This window comes from Leucoraja erinacea, chromosome 5 (genome assembly GCF_028641065.1).
Source record: "Leucoraja erinacea ecotype New England chromosome 5, Leri_hhj_1, whole genome shotgun sequence".
Lineage (NCBI taxonomy): Eukaryota > Metazoa > Chordata > Chondrichthyes > Rajiformes > Rajidae > Leucoraja > Leucoraja erinaceus.
The window spans coordinates 39,783,734-39,804,550 of NC_073381.1; the positions used below are offsets into that span (position 1 = coordinate 39,783,734).

Genomic DNA, 20,817 nt, shown 5'->3' on the forward strand with positions numbered 1-20,817 from the left:
CCCCCTCCCCCCTTTGCGTACTATCCATCTCCTCACCTATCGCCTACCAACCCCAATTTCATCTTTCCCTCTCATACCCTTTATATTGGCTACCTTGCCTCAACACTCTCAGTGCTGATGCAGAGTTTTGACTCAAAGTGTCGACCATCTCTTTGCTTCCACAGATGCTGTTTCACCTGTTGACTTCCTCCAGCAGTTTCTTATCTTTGATAGCATGATGTCATTGATGCCACAGAGTAAAGCTGTTAAAAAAAAATCTGGTTGATAATGTAAGATTGCAGTTAGACAAAGCATGAACACAAACGAAGGAACATAAAATGTGAACACAAAGAATCAAACATAAAATCATTTTTCTGTTATATACCCGTATGGCTTCTTTCTTTGTCATTTGGCCTGTTAGAAACATAGAAACATAGAAACATAGAAATTAGGTGCAGGAGTAGGCCATTCGGCCCTTCGAGCCTGCACCGCCATTCAATATGATCATGGCTGATCATCCAACTCAGTATCCCGTACCTGCCTTCTCTCCATACCCCCTAATCCCCTTAGCCACAAGGGCCACATCTAACTCCCTCTTAAATATAGCCAATGAACTGGCCTCAACTACCCTCTGTGGCAGAGAGTTCCAGAGATTCACCACTCTCTGTGTGAAAAAAGTTCTTCTCATCTCAGTTTTAAAGGATTTCCCCCTTATCCTTAAGCTGTGACCCCTTGTCCTGGACTTCCCTAACATCGGGAACAATCTTCCTGCATCTAGCCTGTCCAACCCCTTAAGAATTTTGTAAGTTTCTATAAGATCCCCTCTCAATCTTCTAAATTCTAGAGAGTATTCTAGAGAGTCTATTGAATCTATGCCGATCTCAGCATAATCCCATTCCCCAATTTACTTCCTAGTAATCTATTTCCTCGTATATTAATAACCCCTGATTCTCCCACCAGATACCCGCTCTAGAGGCAATTTACAGTAGCCATCTAACCAAGCTATTAATCAGTCATATAGCATGGAAACTGGAAACGGGCCCTTCGGCCCAACTTGCCATGCAGACCCAAGATGTCCCATTTACAGTAGTCCCACCTTCCTGTGATTGGCTTACATCCTTCTTCACATTTGTATCCATGTACCTGTCCAAATGTCTTTTAAACATTGTGATAGTACCCACCTCAACTACCTTCTCAGGTAGTTTGTTCCATATTGCCACCACCCTCTATGAAAATGTTGCCCCTCGGGCTCCTATTAAATGTTTCCCTTCTCACTGTAAACCTTTGTCCTCTGTTTCTTGATTTCCCTCCTCAAGGTAAAAGACTCTGCATTCAACATATCTCTTCCTCTCATTATCTTATACGAGGATCACTTCTCATCTTCCTGTGCCCCAAGGAATGAAGTCCTAGCCTGCACAACCTCTCCCTATAGCTCAGGCCCTCAAGTCTTGGCAATGTTGATGTCCTTTGGGATGTGGGAGGAAACTGAAATGTCTAGGGGGAACCCTTGCAATTACTGGGAGAGGCAGCTTACAGGTACAGCAGGCAGTGAAGAAAGCTAATGGAATGTTGGCCTTCATAACAAGAGGATTTCAGTATTGAAAGAGGTTCTTCTGCAGTTGTATAGGGCTCTGGTGAGACCACATCTAGAGTATTGTGTACAGTTTTGGTTTCCTAATTTGAGGAAGGACATCCTTGTGATTGAGGTAGAGCAGCGTAGGTTCACGAGATTGATCCTTGGGATGGCGGGACTGTCATATGAGGAAAGATTGAAAAGACTAGGCTTGTATTCACTGGTTTAGAAGGATGAAGGGGATTCTTATAGAAACATACAAAATTATAAAAGGACTGGACAAGCTAGATGCAGGAAAGGTGTTCCCAATGTTGGTGAGTCCAGAACCAGGGGCCACAGTCTTAGAATAAAGGGGAGGTCATTTAAGACAGGTGAGAAAAAACTTTTTCACCAGAGATTTGTAAATTTATGGAATTCCTTGCCACAGAGGGCAGTGGAGGCCAAGTCACTGGTTGGATTTAAGAGAGAGTTAGATAGAGCTCTAGGGGCTAGTGGAGTCAAGGGATATGGGGAGAAGGCAGGCACGGGTTATTGATATGGGACGATCAACCATGATCACAATGAATGGCGGTGCTGGATCGAAGGGCTGAATGGCCTCCCCGTGCACCTATTTTCTATGTTTCTAATGTGCAAACTTCATACAGACTATATTGAAGTCAGACTATACAGAATCAACCCCAGTTTATTGGATGCCGGGGAGTTATGGCCCTCTCCCTTATTGTTGTAAAGGGAGTAGATATAGATAGATATGCCATTTATTGTCACTATACATGTACAGTGAAACTGAAAGCTGCTCGTACTCAGTGCATACATACAATTTAGCACAACAAACAAGAAACAGAAAAAAAAACAGAAGGGAGATGGGGGGGGGGGGACATATATACATATATCATATATACATATATACAGATGGAAGTCCGTGTTGGGCGGTGTAGTCAGTGCATGTGTGAATTTGAATTTATGGTAGATATAATTCTCGGAAAGCAACTATTCCTGAGTCTGTTTGTCCTGGATTTGATGCACCTATAGCGCCTTCCAGAGGGCAGCAGGTCGAACAGTCCAAACGCAGGATGGGAGCTGTCTTTGATGATCTTCTTTGCCCTGCTAAGGCAGCGGGAGGTGTAGATGTCCATCAGGGAGGGGAGAGGGCAGCCAATGATCCTCTGCGCTGTCCTGGTTACCCTCTGAAGCCTCTCCCTGTCTGCCATGGTGCAGCTGCCATACCATGCTGTAATGCAGTATGTCAGCAGGCTCTCGATGGACGAGCGGTAGAAGGTCAGCAGCAGGTTAGAGTCCAGGTTGTGCTTCCTGAGGACCCTCAGGAAGTGCAGCCGCTGCTGAGCCTTCTTGATGACCGCTGTCGTGTTGTCCGTCCAGGAGATGTCGGCAGCGATATGGACACCGAGAAACCGGAAGGTGTTGACCCTCTCCACACACTCGCCGTTGATGTGTAGGGGGGCTAAGTCGGTGCTGTGCCTCCTGAAGTCGACAATGAGCTCTTTTGTTTTCCTGGTGTTCAGAGCCAGATTGTTTTCTGAGCACCAGGTTGTCAACTTCAGTGGGGAAACCTTTTGCACAGTACCTGAAGGCCATGTGCAAATGGGGATGTTATTGTAAAGAACTTGCTCACACATTCTACCAAACATTACTGTTTCAGAGTTTGCAGTTCCATTACAGCATACTGCAAACCCACAGTACAAAAAAAGCTGTTCTCCTCAGTCAAGGAGAAGCTGCCCTTATATTTGGGCGGGGGGGGGTGCAGAGTTAATGGTAAGGGAAAGGGAGAAGAGCAGGAAAGTAGAGCTAATTGGATAGCTATCTCAAGGAGCTTGTGTAGGTGGTGGATAACGAGTAGCCTCCTCAATACCAGCTGTTGGCAATTCTGATTTGAATGTAGGTGTTTTGTGTGTATTGATTACAATAGGAGGCAGAGCAAGGTATTTAATACAAAGACTGCTGAATTAAGAATGTACCAGTGTCGTTGCAGAATCATATCTTCTAGAGAAGAATATATATTGTAATAAAGATAGACACCAAATGTGACATCCAGAGATGCTGCCTGTCCAGCTGAGTTACTCTAACTCAGCTGGACAGGCAGCATCTCTGGAGAGAAGGAATTGGTTCATTCTGAAGGGTCTCGACCCGAAACGTCACTCATTCCTTCCCTCCAGAGGTGCTGCCCGACCTGCTGAATTACTCCAGCATTTTGTGTCTACCTTTGGTTTAATCCAGTATTTGGCAGTTCCTTTCTGCACAATATATATTGTATTGCTGAGTGCAGTCTGTGTATATTTACTGATTTCCTGCTAATGTTGCACAAGTAATCAGTGCTACTTCCTTCTCTTACTTAGCTGCCATTCTGCAGACTATGGTTTAATTCTTATTGTTGTATACCAACTTTTATTTAGCTTTTGGAACTATATTCTGATGAGGCATTGGCATTTAGTACTGCACATACTCCAGAATTTGTTCTCTGAATGACTGAAAATAGTAGGCTAATATATGAAATTCAGGGCCTGTGTAACCTTTTCCCATTATAAAGTCTGATCCTGCTTTTCCTCCCTATTTAAAGCCAATAAAAATAACTGTGGTACTCATGGTACATACTGTGGTCAGGTTCGATCTAACGTTGAACGGGCAGTGGAAAGGCATTAGATTTCTATAGGAAGTGGATTTATTGCTGGATTCAACTATGTGATTCCAGGTGCTATTTCCAATTTTTGGTTACTCTAGCCTAACCAACCTGCTGAGCAGGTGCAGAAGTGATGTTGCTCTCACTGCATAACAATTTTGTATTCATCAGCAATTGTTTCTTTATTGAATTATGACCAATTTACACAGTTTCTTGATCTACAGTACAGTGCAATTTTAAGACATGTATTTGATTACAGTGCTTAAGATGTTTTTCTTTGGAATTATTATCAGCATGCCTCACAAAAGCACTGGGTGGCGCCAGCAATGGCTGCCTCGCCGACTGTCTGTCCCCTCCTTCTCTGTTGTTTCTTTAGTATGTGTTAAATGTATGTTTTAGTAATCTTTAGTTTGTTTTAAGTGGGGAAACTTTTTAAAAATCTCTTACCTGGACGGAGATGTGATTTTTTTTCCTGTATCGTATCTCCGTCCGCACTGCGGCCTAACATCGAGGAGCTGGAGGCCTCTGCTGGAGACCGACTTTGGGTGCTCCAACACAGGAGCCTACATGACTTTAACATTGTGAGCGTGCGATCCCTTTGCCGAGGATTGATCTCGGAGATCCAACCATGGGTGCCTGCGGACTTTAACATCGTGGAGCTCGCGGTCTTTGGTTAGAGACCTACTTCGGGAGCTCCAAGCAGCAGGAGCTTCGATCACCCCGACGCATGGGGCTTCGATCGTCCTGACGAGGGGGCTTCGACCGCCGGCTGCGGGAGCTTCGATCGCCCTGCCGGATGGTTCCACTGCCCCGACCGTGGGAGAAAAATGAGGGAAGAAGATTAGACTTTATCGCCTTCCATCATAGTGAGGAATGTGGAATCCGCTGTGGTGGATGTTTATGGTAACTTTTACATAGTAGGTGCAGGGTAGGCCATTCGGTCGAGCCTGCACCGCTCTTGTCTTGTTTTTTTTTTAGTATGGCCGTAGGGTAATATGAATATCACTCTACCTGAATTGGTACAGCCGACAATGAAAGATCTTTGAAACCTTTGAAAAGCATTAACGTGACACTGAAATATTTCCCACTTTTTCTTGCTTTCAGTCAGCATTAGGAATCAATTATTGCTTAACTATCCTTCTTGCATTAAACAAAGAAACATAGAAAATAGGTGCAGGAGGAGGCTATTCAGCCCTTCGAGTCAGCACCACCATTCATTGTGATCATGGCTGAATGTCCACAATCAATAACCCGTGCCTGCCTTCTCCCCATTCTCCCCTTCTCCCCATTCTCCATTTCTAACAAAGAGGAGCAATTATCTTCCCACCAAAGACTAACGAAGGCCATCAACAGCGTAATCAGCATAATGAAGTTGTTTCCATATCTACCACGCAGCATTAATACATCATTTTCTGTTTCTGCAGTCAGAGTAGTTTTAATCAAGAAAAATCTCACTGGTGATTATTCATCTTGTGGATTCTGTTAACTCAATGCACATTGCCTTTATTATTCTTTCAGGAGCCAAGCCAACCCAACAAAGACTATATGATCAATTTTGAAATCCGTTCACTACGTGATAGTCGAAGCCTGATTGAGACTGTAGGCATTGAAGATGCCTGCACATTCATCGAGGAGAACCCACATCCTAGACTTTGGTGAGAAGTATATCTAGACAATAAATGGTTCACTACTAATATTTTATTTTTTTTCAAATTTTACAACCAAGTGTATTTTTGCTGCTCTCATATACAACCATTTTGTAGCCATCCCATGGCGTGAGGGTAGGCAGGAAGTGGATGATGGCAGGATATTGTTTGGGCATGATGATGAAAATGATTGTCTTTTTCTGCAGTATACAAAGACTGGTCCAAAAATACATTCCCAGCATTGTTTTCCTTGTGACTCCTGTCCCTTTTGAATTAGGCAAGGTTTTTCTGGAAAAAATAATAATTCTCTAAAATGCAGAACTGGTTCAAGGGAAGTGCTATCAAAATAACATTGGGCTTAACCTACAAACAATATCTACTTGAATCAATAACAAATCTGTACTAATGATAGTTCAGCACGGCCCTTTAAATAAAAATCAACTTTATCTGCCTTGTTCACGGCAAACTAAATGATAAGAGAACTCAAGTAGAGAGTTAACATTACATTAGATGAACAAATTACTTGTATTGACGTAGTGCATTTTAAAAACTGTTGAAAATCTTTTAACAGATGGTATGTTGTTTATTTATTGTCACATGTACAGAGATACAATGTAAAGCTCGTTCTTCATGCTATCCAGTAGTTATACTACGCATGAGTACAATAGATCCTCTTCAGGAGCAACATGCAGAGAGTGGTCACGTTCCGGTGCCATCTTGTCTGAAAAGTCCGACTTTAATCAAAGGAGATAAGCAATTTGTTATTTCCTCACTGAAGCTCCATGACCTGGCAGCATTGGATCAATGAAGCAGGAGTTAATCTGGCCCTGTGCAATGGCGTCAGCTCCTTCCACTGCTGCTCCATGCAGCTGCCACAATCAACACTCGATCTACTTGTTCACCCTGGCAGCTGTAGTCTCCCGTGTCCTCCTTCGCCAACACCACATGCCCTCTGCAACCATAACATCCACCACCACCCGCAGCCGTCCCTTTATGTCTGTGCGTTGAAGTTGCCATGTCCCATATATTTGGTTATTTCCAAGACAGCGGGAGGTGAGTTTGCGGACCTTGCTTTCCTGCTCTACAAATGAAGCTACATCCTGAAGATCTCTGATGCAGCGAGTCAACTCATCCCACTGTCTTATCCCCTGGATAAATTAAATGCCTTGGAGAAAACTCGGCATTGGGCCAGGTCCATGAAGACAGGACCCATTGTGGTCAAATGAGCTGGTCAGAGACTTGTATCTTGTGGAAAACAACTCGCCTTTCAGTTTCTATCAGACACAAGCCAGGTTTGTGATGAAATACCCTCCCGTTTCCTGGATGAATATAGCTTCCACAACACTCAAAAACTCGACACCACCCTGGATGAAGCAACTCATCTGACTGGCTACACAAGCACAATGTTCGCCACTGACCTGTGGCTGTTGTCATAGTGATCTAGAACATGCCCTACAATCACTTGTCTAGCCAACTCCTTCCAGATGCTCAGCCTCTTCCATGAGAATGGCCAAGGATAGTATGTATATGATGAAGCCATGACTTGCCCTCTCCAATGCATACACCATAATGGTCTGGAAAGACATCGCAGTTCCTACAATAATTCCTGGAACTTCCTCCAGCACCGAGACCACATACATCATTTTAAGATGAGCCCAAGAATCTGATGCCAGAACTGGGAGTTTATAGATGTCTGGAAATACAAGTTAAGGAAGAACTAAGTCATGTACATTTTGTCCTTAACATAATGCCTGGAATGTGTGTATTTTATCTGTAAGGAATTTGATGATTTCATGCCAATGATATGAATCCTTCAAGAAACCATATTTGACTTGGTTTTTTTAAATTATTAATTTGTGGAGCATGGGCAGTGCTGGCAGTCTAACATTTAAATTGACCATATGTTATTGTCCTTTTAATGGCAGTGGAGGGCCATACCTTGTGGCACTGTAAACTAATTAGTTATAATATAAATAACTGTAATGGAATATGTTTAAAAAAATGTAAGTACAAATGCACCTTTGTTTCTGAATAAGAAAATGGGAAAAATAAGTGAGAGAAGTGTGAACGATCACAAGAAAATCTTGGCAACCAGCATACAAGGACAAAATTATTTAATTGCAGTCATTCAGTTCCCTTCTTTTATTTGCTGTACAGTATGTAGCCATTGGAGACAATATTGTATAAATGTATTACTTCTAACATTCTTTCAAATGCATATTTGCTGTTGAATGCATAATAGTACCTAGTATATCATTGTAACAAATTATTGGTTATTTTAAAATACACTAATAGTTATGCTTTTTATTTTGCTTGTATGTATAAATGATAATGAACTTTCACTTTACTACAATTATGTACATTTTTAATATTGTAAAATATATATACTGGTACATAAATAGATGTATCTAATTTTTTGCTTGCTAATGAGCGGCTTTATCTTGTATCTTAGGCGCCTACTTGCAGAAGCTGCTCTACAGAGACTTGACCTCAAAACAGCGGAGCAAGCATTTGTCCGATGTAAAGATTACCAGGGGATTGAGTTTGTCAAACGTCTAGGAAATCTTCAGAGTGAATCCATGAAACAGGCAGAAGTTGCAGCTTACTTTGGAAGATTTGAAGAAGCTGAGAGGATGTATCTAAACATGGATAGAAGGTGTTTACTGTACTGATGAGTATCCTTCAGATGCATGTTTGGAATTCTCTACTGGTTTGGCAGCTAGGTCATTAAATTTATCAGGACAATGATAGATTTGGGGACAAGAGGGATATAAAGTATGTGGGAGGAAACTAGTTAAGTTGAGACACCTTTGGACCCTGACCCCAATTTCATATGTTCTTAATTATTTGATTAGCTTTGGGATGGGTGAATCAAGTTTATGTTGAATGTACTCATTAATGCTGAATGTACTCCATGTAACTATTGTCAATCCTACGTTTAGAGATCTGGCCATCGATCTAAGGATCAAGTTGGGAGACTGGTTTCGAGTATTGCAATTACTAAAGACTGGTTCTGGTGACGCTGACGATGCTTTGCTTGAGCAGGCTTACAATGCTATTGGAGACTATTTTGCAGATCGCCAGAAGTGGTAACAAGATGTTTACACTAAATAATTTAAATAAAACTAAATATAAGAAGTTCTGGTGCTGTATAGTCAAATTCTTACCAAATCTATGCATGATTAATAGAAAGCCTACAAAGAGGTCAATATCAGGCATTTATACAATTTCCCCACATTCTATTTGTCTTCTGATAGGAGTTTTGCCAGTTGTCCATTATAACTTAAAACTTTCAGGAACCATATATATTTGAATTGAATTGAATTTATTTGTCATTCAGACCAAAAGGTCTGAATGAAATGTTGTTTCCCTGCAGTTTCATATAATAAATTTTGGCAGTTGCAGATCATTGCTCCGTGTTAGCTGCCATTCCAACACCTTTTACTCTTCCATATTGCACATCTGTTGTCAATTTCACCGTATAGCCTTTCCCAATAGAATTTGTAAATTCACTATTTTTCTACACCCACTATAGCTTTCCAATCAAACAAGCCCCAGGGAATAAAGGATTGCTAATTGGCACAACTAAGTTGTTAAAAAAATTAACAAATATATTACATTTCACCAAAATTTGTATCTATAAGGATGTAATGAAATAACACAAATATTATTGGAGAAAATGCATTTTGTTATTTTTTGATAGTTGAGGCCAAATATTTAAATGGATACTGTTTACTAAAGAAGATCATTCAGAAAGGATACAATTTGAAGTTATTTTGATATTTGCAGGATGAATGCCGTTCAATATTACGTTCAGGGTCGGAATCAGGAACGACTGGCAGAGTGTTACTACATGCTTGAAGATTATGATGGTTTAGATAAACTGGCCAATGCCCTTCCAGAAAATAATAAGCTGCTTCCAGTAAGTGAAAATAATGTATTCTTGTTGGAATGAAATATTCAGGTTCATCGCAGTGCAAAAGTAGGAAAAAATAAATCTGTGAAGTAAATTCAAAGGTATGTTACATTTTAAAAGAAGTACTAGAAGGCAAAATGTTGTGGTAACTGGTGAATCAAATTACAAGTGCAATCCAATAAATGATCAATTCATTATTTGGAAAAATATCATAATTTAATTCTTTGTTACATTGATACAAAGGGAATGTTGTGAAAGCTTGTATGTTACTCATTAAATCAATATAAATTATTCAAACAAGGTGATTTTGATATATAGGTTTGTTAAACAGTAATATTTGGTGGTTAATTTTAATTGACTGGTTGAATTAGTTGTTAACTTTTTTGTTAGCTGCAATTTAAAATGGGGAGTGGTTTGAGATAATTGGAAATGGCATATTTAACAGTACCTAAGCATGGGGGAGAGCAAGATGCATTGGTAGAGAAATTGGAAAGGAAGAAGGATCTTCTATCCACACAAGATGGGGGAAGTAGGGGATGTGATGTAAGCTGTCATGTCAGTGGGAACAGCGAATCATGTAACTTGGAGTTTAACCGATTTCATAGTGAGAGAATTTGAGTATAGAAGCAAGGAGGTCCTACTGTACAGGGACCTGGTAAGACCACACCTGGAGTATTGTGTGCAGTTTTGGTCTATTAATTTGAGGGAGGGCATTCTTGCCATTGAGGGAGTGCAGCGTAGGTTTACGAGGTTAATTCCCGGGATGGCGGCACTGACATATGATGAAAGTATGGATTGACTGGGCTTATATTCACTGGAATTTAGAAGGATGAGAGGTGATCTTATAGAAACATATAAAATTCTTAAGGGATTGGACAGGCTGGATGGAGGAAAGATGTTCCCGATGTTGGGGGAGTCCAAAACCAGGGGTCACAGTTTAAGAATAAGGGGTAGGCCATTTAGGACTGAGATGAGGAAAAACTTTTTCACCCAGAGAGTTGTGAATCTGTGGAATTCTCTGCCACAGAAGGCAGTGGAGGCCAATTCACTGGACGTTTTCAAGAGTGAGTTAGATATAGCTCTTGGGGCTAGCGGAATCAATGCATATAGGGAAAAAGCAGAAACGGGTACTGATTGTGTATAATCCCTATCCACATATTGAATGGCAGTCCTGGCTCAAAGGGCCAAACGACGTACTCCTGCACATATTTTCTATGTTTCTATGACCCGGATGCAATGCTGGCTGTGTAGGTTGCTTTAAGTACTGCCACTGCTCCATGTATGATCTGCAGTGTTAATGTTACTATGATAAAAACATAACATTACTCTTCCAAGCTTCATAGGTGTCTTTCATAACGGTTCCTTCCTAACAATGTTGGCTGCTACACTGCGAAATCTCCTCAAGCTATGCCTACTTTTAAGATGTTCTCCTCTCTCCAACAGGAGTTTTGCAACATCCTCTCTCACTACTACTTTGCAGTCTGACAAAGGGTTTCGACCCGAAATATCACCTATGCGTTTTCTCCAGAGATGCTACTTGGCCCGCTGAATTACTCTAGCATTTTGTAAACCAGCATCTGCAGTTCCTTTCTACACATTTATTTTTTATCTCCTTTTCCATTGATTTCCTTTTACTTTCAGATGCTGGAAATAATTTTCTTCATCCATCAAAATCTATACTAGTTTCTTTTAAACAGTTGTTCAGACATTTTGGTTTATACAAGATTCTGTGAATTCTTTGATTTTTTTTTTTCAGGAAATAGCTCACATGTTTGTTACTGTAGGTATGTGTGAGCAAGCTGTATCTGCATTCTTGAAGTGTAACCAAGCCAAAGCTGCAGTTGAAACTTGTATCCATCTGAATCAGGTAGGATAGTAATAAAGACCAGCTATGTTGTAATTTTGTGCTATTGTTTTCCAAATAAGTATCTTAATTTTAACTTTACATTTACTAAAAAATAAATGTTTAATCTCATTATAAAATTCAGCCTTGTCATCCTTCTTCAGAGGTTGTTCTTATATTCTGTTATTTATCCAATCTTTACAATGTTACAAATGTTTCCTTCCATTAAGAGGCAGTGTATCCAAAAACAAACAACTTGCTTATAATGCTTTATAAAGTTTTCTCAAAGCACCAATTTTATTTTTGTCAATCACCAGTCTTCTGATGAGGAATTATTCTTCCACTAAAATTAGTTTGTTTTTACTTTAATTCAACAAAACTTAAGATTTTGAAAATAATATACAGGTCCGCCGCATCTTTTCTGGCAACTGGTGGCCGCTTCCCCTTTTAAATTAACTATACAACCCCCCCCCCCCACCCCACCCCAAGAAGTCCTCGCAAAAATGTGGCACCCAGGCTGGATGAGACAGCCGATCTTTACCTCATTGGGACTTCAGCGCTGATCGGCGGTTTGAATTTGCCCCCTGGAGCAGGGGGCTTTAGAACTTCGGACCGCTGAAGCCAAGAGATGTCCCCATAGCTAACATCCGCAGCCATTCCGCAGGACGAATGTGCCCCTTGTGGCCAGGGCTCTGGAGCTGGTAGATCCGTTCCCAGAGCCGACTTCCAGGGCTGATTGGCGGGTTGAATTTGCGGCCTGTAGCCAGGGCTCTGGAATTCTGACCTGGCCGGAGCCAGAAGATCCTTTCCCATAGCCGACTTCCGGGACCGACTTTGTGGGCCGGTATCTCAGATCCCAAAGGCCATGACTTCTGTTGGTCTGGCAAAGCAGATAAACCAGAAAAGTTTGGAACCAAGGGTGCTGGAAAATCGGTGGTGGTCTTGTTTCAAACTGCTTCTTGAAGTTTTGGGTTGGAGCTCTTCTTCAGACTCTCCATTTCCCTACACAAATGCTGTCTGACCTGCTGAATTTCTCCAGCACTTGGTTGTTTAATCAGGAGTCCAGTATCTGCAGTCTCTTGTGTCTCCACTTTCTGTGCTACATTGCATCTGAATGTTTTTGCACATTAAATCAGTCTCTTTAGTTTCTGGGTTTTTTTCTCCTGCTTCTCTGTTATATTTGAGCTTTACCCCCATCTGCAAAAAGAGTTCATCAGCCTCTGAAGACTGCATACTGTTCTCTGTATGAAAAACTAGCATTGACCAAAGGTCTTCAGTTTTGCGAACAGTAATTCTAATGCATTTCCTTTGTTTATATTGCTGTAAATTTCTAATAATTGTACTTGATATTGCTCTTGTGTTGAAAAGTTCCAGTCTATTTCTAGATTAAGAATGAATGATTGATATGGATTGAGTACAAATTATAATATACACACAATAACCAAATGAAGGATTGGAAATTATCACTGTCCCACTTTGTAATTGGCTTTGCCTTGCCAAGCCAAAAGAAGAATAGCTCCAATTTCTTGCCAGATATCTAGATGTGATAGAGAAGGAAAGAAGGAATAATGTCTGATCGCTAAGTCTTGATGCATTTGATTTATCAGAAGGAATAACTAATATATTTGTTGCGTTCTTTTAAAACAAATCAGTGGAATAAGGCTGTTGAGCTGGCCAAAAATCACAATATGAAAGAAATTGGATCTCTTTTGGCAAAGTATGCGTCTCACTTGTTGGAGAAGAATAAAATCTTGGAAGCCATTGAGCTTTATCGAAAGGCCCACCATTTTCTCGATGGTGCAAAGCTGATGTTTAAGGTAAAGCAGCAATCTCATATTGTTTGCATAACTGAACATATGTTTGATTTCTTGGAAGTAATTAAAGTATTTTAACACTGTTATTTAACTTGTCACATGAGCAAATATTAGAAATGTAGCACTAAATGAATTTCTTAATTTAATTGTGAAGATCTTGTACCGTACTATTGTCCAATTTAAATGCATTATCTTTTGACACGATGTGGTAATCAAATGATGCATGTTGAATATCATTTCACTGTGACTAATTGATGCACAAATTATATGTGACTAGCGGTTATGTATGAGTCTTTTGAACAGAAAAATAGGTTTTGTATGCATTCTGGATTATGGGACAGAATTGGCAGGGCCAGTGTGTATTGCCTGTCACTAATTACCTTTCAGGAGGTGTTGGTGAATTATCACCCTGAACTGCTGTCATTAGTATGGTACAGGATCAGTGAGAAAATATTCCAAAATTTTGTATCAGTGCAGTGGAGTTTCCATGATTTTTTTTCATGTCAGACTGGCACATTTGCAAAAGAATGTACAGGTGATAACTGATTCCCTTGTTGTTCTTGAGGCAAATATTGGTGATTAACTTCACCATTGCTTTAAGTGGGCACAACGTTCATGATCTATTGAGCTCCATGAACCGAGTGCTCCTGTTTACCTCCAAATCATAGTCAACCTCAAAATCATTGGTTACCTCCAAACCATAGACTACCTCCAAATCATAGGCAGCTCAAAGTGTGCCAAGGATTCCAATACAGTTTGATAGGATAAACCAGGATTAATATCCCGCCCAAAGCAACAAGGTCTTAATTAGACTAGATAGACTCAAAATGCTGGAGTAACTCAGAATGAGGAAAGAAGGAACTCGACCCGAAACATCACCCATTCCTTCTGTCCGGAGATGCTGCCTGACCAGCTGAGTTTCTCCAGCATTTTGTGTCCATCTTCGGTTTAAACCAGCATCTGCAGTTCCATCCAAAGATCTTATAGCAGAGCAAGATAGGCTACTCCTGCTAAATGCAATGGGCTGACGTGTAGTACGCTATGGAGGGGATCCTGGGCATTTTTCCATGCCCATTTTAGCAACCTGAGCCTACCTGATCCGACCCGACTCGCACTGTAATCAATGTTGCGTGGCAACTGTTTGTGTGGGTTAGATTCATAAATCTGTCAGTTCATGCTTCTTGTCAAGAATAAAATTTGACTCTGGTAATTGTCTTTTTTAATGTTTTTTAAATCATTTCTTTTTAAATGGTTCACAAACAGTGTTTGAGTTGATTTTGTAGTAACCGGAACCGACCCGACTCGCAGGGTAATTGACGTTGCGGGGGAAGTTTGTGTGTGTGATATAGGGTTAGATTCATAATTCTGTTAGTTCATAATTCTGTTAATTCTTGTTAAAGAATAAAATGTTTATAAACACACATACATGAAAATTATATAAATGTATATAATCATATAACACACACAATTATATTCTGATCCAATAATGAACTTTATTTCAGACTAGACACGGGACATTAAATAAGAAACATTGTAAATAAGAAACATTGTAAACCTCCCCGCAACTTCACACACACTAGGCCTTATCCCCTCTCCCGCTGCCCCGGGCCGCGCACTGTCTCTCCCGCTGCCCCGGACCCCACACTCCCTCTCCCACTGCCCCGCACTCTCTCTCCCGCTGCCCCGGACCCGGACCCCACACTCCCTCTCTCGCTGCCCCACACTCCCTCTCCCGCTGCCCCGGACTCCACACTCTCTCTCCCGCTGCCCCGGACCCCACACTCCCTCTCCCGCTGCCCCACACTCCCTCTCCCCGCTGCTGATCCAATCTTTGGCCGGAAGCGAGATGGCTGAGCAAGATGGCGGAACAAGATGGCGGAGGCAGGTTGCTAAAATGAGTCATAAAATCACCCATGAATCCGCCCATGAGCGTACTACACTTTTGCGTGAGAGTAACCCATCTTGCTCTGCTATAGGATCTTTGGTTCCATCCTACGTAGGATGGAACCAAAGATCCTACTTAATTAGACTCTTGTCTCCGATGGGTAGGTCATTTTGCTTTCATGCCTGACAGCAGACTCCTTCTTCTTCTTATCGAGTCCACACACAAGATTAGAAGTTGTTCAGCCGGAGCTGAACACACTTCTCGGCATCTGCACAATGGTGTCTGTCTTGCGCTTCTTGTGCGTCTTGTGTGTGGTGGTGGAAAGATTGGTTGAAACAGGGCCGCAACGTGAACGCTCTTTCCTTGACACCAGCAGACTCCTAAAACATGCACTCGTATCTGAGCTCTGTCATGGCAAGAGATTAAGGTACGTATAAAGGAAATCATCCAAGGAAGCAAAAAAAAGCTTGTGGGTGTCCCTGGCCCATGGCAGTACAACATGGAGGTTGTGGGGGGGAAGGCAGGAGAACGGGGTTAAGAGGGAGAGATAGATTAGCCATGATTGAAAGGTGGAGCAGACTTAATGGGCCGAATGGCATAATTCTGCTCCTGTCACTTCTGACCTTATGGAAAAAGAGCAATCAGCCTGGCAGTGGGCACCTCTTGAGTCTTTTTTATCAGGAGCACATAGAAGACCAGTGAAAATGACAGGAGTGCAATACAACCCTGACTACTTTGCTCTTACAAACACATCCTAATCTGCTCCTTTAAAACCTAAAGAACTGGAGTGGAATCAAGTCATTTTATCCTAGGGAATAGCCAAAGAAAAAAAATGATGGCCACCACTTTACCGTTAACCAAGCTTAATGTAATACTCTATTAATATTGTGAATTGTCTTGTGAGTGGTGATTGGGAGTTTACAAAATACACCCGTTTGCCCAGTTTATATTTTAGTACATTTAGAAGATTATTTATTGCAGGTTTTTTGTTCTTCTAAATTTAATTACATTGCTTTTGTTTTTAGATTGCTGAGGAAGAGGCAAAAAAGAGAACCAAACCATTACGTGTTAAAAAACTTTATGTACTCGCAGCACTGCTCATAGAAGATTACCATGAACAGATAAAGAATACACAAAGAGCAAAATTAAAAGGCAAAAGATCCGAGGTAATGCATTCCAAATTGATATTAATTCTGGATTATGATTAGTTTAGAGATACAGCGTGGAAACAGACCCTGCAGCCCACCGAGTCCGCGAAGACCAACAATCTCCCGTACACTAGTTCTATCCTACCCATTTACAGGATGAGGATAATTTACATATGTCAATTAACCTACAAACCCGCACTTCTTTGAAACATGGGAGGAAACCGGAGCACCTGGAGAATACTCTTGCCGTCACGAGGAGAACGTATAAACTCCCATGCAGAAAGCACCTATGGTCAGGATCAAACTCGGGTCTTTGGCGCTGTAAGGCAGCAACTCTACTGCCGCACCACCCTACAGATTGACTGTATTTTTCACCAATTTATAAAGTTAACAGCCCAAATTTCAATGTGAAAATCAATATACTGGAAATACCTGAAATCCGAAATAGCCATAAGATGCTGTTAATACCTGGCAGCATCTATTAAATTAATTGTTGGATTTGGGCATTTAACAATACATTTTTATGGTTACAGGCTACCACAGCTCTGGCTGGGTTACTTGAAGAAGATGCCTCATTTTCAGATAATCGTATCATTGACAATGCTTGGCGCGGAGCAGAAGCCTATCACTTTTTTTTGCTCGCCCAACGTCAGCTTTATGAAGGCTATGTAGATGCTGCTATGAAAACGGGTACGTGTAATTTGATATCAAACAAAACTGACCTATTTTTGGCATGCATTATTCAATCATTTGGGGGCAGGGAGTGATCCAGAATCATGCCCTGATCCAGAAATTCCATCGAAGTCTTTTGAGTTGCTGTTGCTTCTGCCTGCCATTGTATTTTGAGATGGGCTGCAGTTGTCTCTACTGCATAGGATCCCATTCATAACTGATTAGTTTCCATTGGAAAAACAGCACACTGTCACGTAGGGTTGCCAACTTTCTCACTCCCAAATAAGGGACAAAAGGTCAAAATAAGGGACAAATTCCTGACAGCAATTCGTTGACCAACTCGGCTTTGGCCAGCTGAGGAGTTTTGGCCCTGGTGCTGGACTTTGCGTGCGACGTCGCGTGCAAAGTCCGGTATCCCATCCACCGATAATCGGCCATGAGAAGGAGGGGTGGTGGTGTCAGCGGTAAGCGAAGGTCCACAGCTGGCCGGGCTGTACAGTCCCCTGCAGCCCCCTCGACCAGAGAGGTAGCAGTCAAATATGGGACAAGAGTGGGCCCATACGGGACAAACCAATTTAGTCCAATATATGGGATGTCCCGGCTAATATGGGACAGTTGGCAACCCTACTGTCACGGCAAGGTCACCAGCATAATCAAGGGCAAGGCTCACCCTGGTCACTTCCTCTTCTCCCATCTCCCATCAGGCAGAGATACAGGTGTGTGAAAATTCATACCTCCAGATCAAAGATCTTTGCTCCAGATTCAGGGACAGTGAATCAGGGCTGTTATCAGGCAACTGAACCATCCTATCAGAGAGGGGTCTTGACCTACCATTTACATTATTGGAGACCCAAGACTTTATCCTGCACTAAACATTATTTCCTTTATCCTGTATCTCTCTCAGGCCAGATGACCTCTGAAGATATACTCCAAAACCCTTCTTTAGCACAGTACCTCAGTGGCCCACATTTTGGTTAATCAAATGATGTGATCCTGTTTGCATGTGTTGAAAATATAGCTAGGCAAATGGAAGGGCAGACTATAGCATAGTATAGTTTAGACAGCAAGTGAGGCTACCAGCAATAGCCGTGTTCTCCTTAAAACCACAATATTTATGATTTTAACACATTGGCTATTTTGTTTCATGAAAAGGATGGTGGCTCAAGCAATTAATGTAACAGATTTTGTTTGGGGCATACTATAGGTAATGAAAGACATTTCCAGGCAGTTTAATCATTATATTTATACAGTACTCCTTGACGGCTTCAGTTCAGTACATCAGGAACCTCCTGTAACATTCCCTTCAATCATTTTTTTCCTTGTATAACTAGCCTGAGATACATTTTCTCTTACAAAAAGAAAAGGACAAGCTATAAAGAGTCAAAATATCAACAATTTTTCAAACAAAATTTTGGTGAGCATGGATCGAATTTATGTTCTGTCGTTACTTTCTTGTCATCCCACATATACCCTCTCAATTTTTCATCATAATTTCTGCCCAACATAACACTTTCAAAAAATATTAGCCTTTTTTAAATAAGCAATAAGGGATGATGGATATGCTAGTGATTGTGGTTCTTGCAACATTCAGGAGTTTTCTAATCCAATTTCCAGCAGCACAGTTTCCCAAAGGCTGTATCTAGAAATGTGTTTTGACAAAAATGTATTTGAACCATCTAAAATGGAAACATGAACACCATATAAAAGGTTAACACCATATAATATTCATAGCAAAAGGATTTGAGTATAGGAGCAGGGAGGTTCTACTGCAGTTGTACAGAATAGAATAGAATAGAATAGAATAGTTTCTTTATTGTCATTGTAACATGAACCATGTACAACGAAATTTAAAATGTCAGCCAGTCAGTGCAGCATTCAAACATTTCTAAAAGCTAACGATACATACAAGGTAAAATATTAAAAGATAAACAACTAAATAAATATCACGAACAAAGCACGCATACACACCCAACCCTCCATCCTTCTGTCGATTTCACAGTGTACCACAGTCCCTTAGTCTGTATCGCCCCTGCGTTCCTTGGCGGCTACATTTAGTGCTTTTATAGCAGTGGGGTAAAAACTGTTTTTTAGTCTATTTGTCCTTGTCCTTGTAGATCTGTACCGTCTGCCTGACGGCAACAGTTCAAACAGGGAGTGTCCGGGGTGGGAAATGTCCTTTATGATATTCTGGGATTTTTTGGTGCAGCAGGAACTGTGTAAGTCCTCCAAGGTAAGGAGACGGCAGCCGACAATCCTCTGGGCGTTGTCAATGGCCCTCTGGAGCGCTTTCCTCTGAGCCGCTGTGCAGCTGGTGTACCACACGCATACACAGTATGTTAGTATGCTCTCAATGGAGCACCGATAAAAGGACAGCAGCAGTCTCTGAGTGATGTTATTCTTCCTGAGCACCCTCAGGAAGTGCAGTCTCTGCTGGACCTTTTTCAGCAGCGCAGTGGTGTTCACGCTCCACGTCAGGTCCTCCTCAATATGGATTCCCAGGAAGCGGAAATCCGCCACCCTCTCTACACAGTCCCCTCTGATAGTCAATGGTACCATGTCCGTTTTATTCTTCCTGAAATCTATTATTACTTCCTTTGTCTTTAAGGTGTTGAGGAGCAGGTTATTTTCTTCACACCACACTGTCAGCTGCTCCACCTCATCCCGGTAGGCGTACTCGTCCCCCCCGGAGATGAGTCCCACCACCGTAGTGTCATCCGCAAATTTGACAATGGTGTTGCTGTGGTGGGCGGGGGTGCAGTCATGTGTGTAGATGGTGTAGAGCAGGGGGCTCAGTACGCAGCCCTGTGGAGAGCCGGTACTGAGGCTGAGGGCCGTGGATGTATGATGGCCCACTCTGACTCTCTGACTCTCTGGCTGCGACCCGACAGGAAGCTATTTATCCACGTACAGGTGGAGTGTGGAAGTCCCAAGTCCCCCAGTTTGTCCACCAGTTTGTGGGGAAAGATGGTATTAAAAGCAGAGCTGTAGTCCACAAAGAGCATCCGCACGTAGCTCCCCCGCTGCTCCAGGTGAGAGTGCAGCTGTCTTTGGTGAGACCACACCTGGAGTATTGCGTACAGTTTTGGTCTCCAAATCTGAGGAAGGACATTATTGCCATAGAGGGAGTGCAGAGAAGGTTCACCAGACTGATTCCTGGGATGTCAGGACTGTCTTATGAAGAAAAGACTGGATAGACTTGGTTTATACTCTCTAGAATTTAGGAGATTGAGAGGGGATCTTATAGAAACTTACAAAATTCTTAAGGGGTTGGACAGGCTAGATGCAGGAAGATTGCTTCCGATGTTGGGGAAGTCCAGGACAAGGGGTCACAGCTTAAGGATAAGGGGGAAATCCTTTAAAACCTAGATGAGAAGAACTTTTTTCACACAGAGAGTGGTGAATCTCTGGAACTCTCTGCCGCAGAGGGTAGTCGAGGCCAGTTCATTGGCTATATTTAAGAGGGAGTTAGATGTGGCCCTTGTGGCTAAGGGGATCAGAGGGTGTGGAGAGAAGACAGGTACGGGATACTGAGTTGGATGATCAGCCATGATCATATTGAATGGCGGTGCAGGCTCGAAGGGCCGAATGGCCTACTCCTGCACCTAATTTCTATGTTTCTATAATATGCTTGGTATTTATGCAGTCTGCAAGATGATAAATAACATTTTTGGAGAATATGGAGCTGATAAATTCGCTTGTATAATTGTGG

At 41.8% G+C, this 20,817-nt stretch overlaps 1 protein-coding gene across 2 annotated transcripts in view; it reads left to right on the forward strand.

Moving 5' to 3' along the window:
* Window positions 1-20,817, forward strand: part of wdr35 (WD repeat domain 35) — a 55,444-nt gene that overhangs the window by 29,961 nt on the left and 4,666 nt on the right. For both annotated transcript variants that reach the window (XM_055635402.1, XM_055635403.1), the window contains 8 exons: window positions 5,703-5,839; window positions 8,283-8,486; window positions 8,773-8,919; window positions 9,620-9,752; window positions 11,503-11,613; window positions 13,242-13,406; window positions 16,314-16,454; window positions 16,970-17,126. In XM_055635402.1, coding sequence (XP_055491377.1) covers window positions 5,703-5,839; window positions 8,283-8,486; window positions 8,773-8,919; window positions 9,620-9,752; window positions 11,503-11,613; window positions 13,242-13,406; window positions 16,314-16,454; window positions 16,970-17,126 — 1,195 coding nt within the window. The remainder of the gene's footprint in view (window positions 1-5,702; window positions 5,840-8,282; window positions 8,487-8,772; window positions 8,920-9,619; window positions 9,753-11,502; window positions 11,614-13,241; window positions 13,407-16,313; window positions 16,455-16,969; window positions 17,127-20,817) is intronic.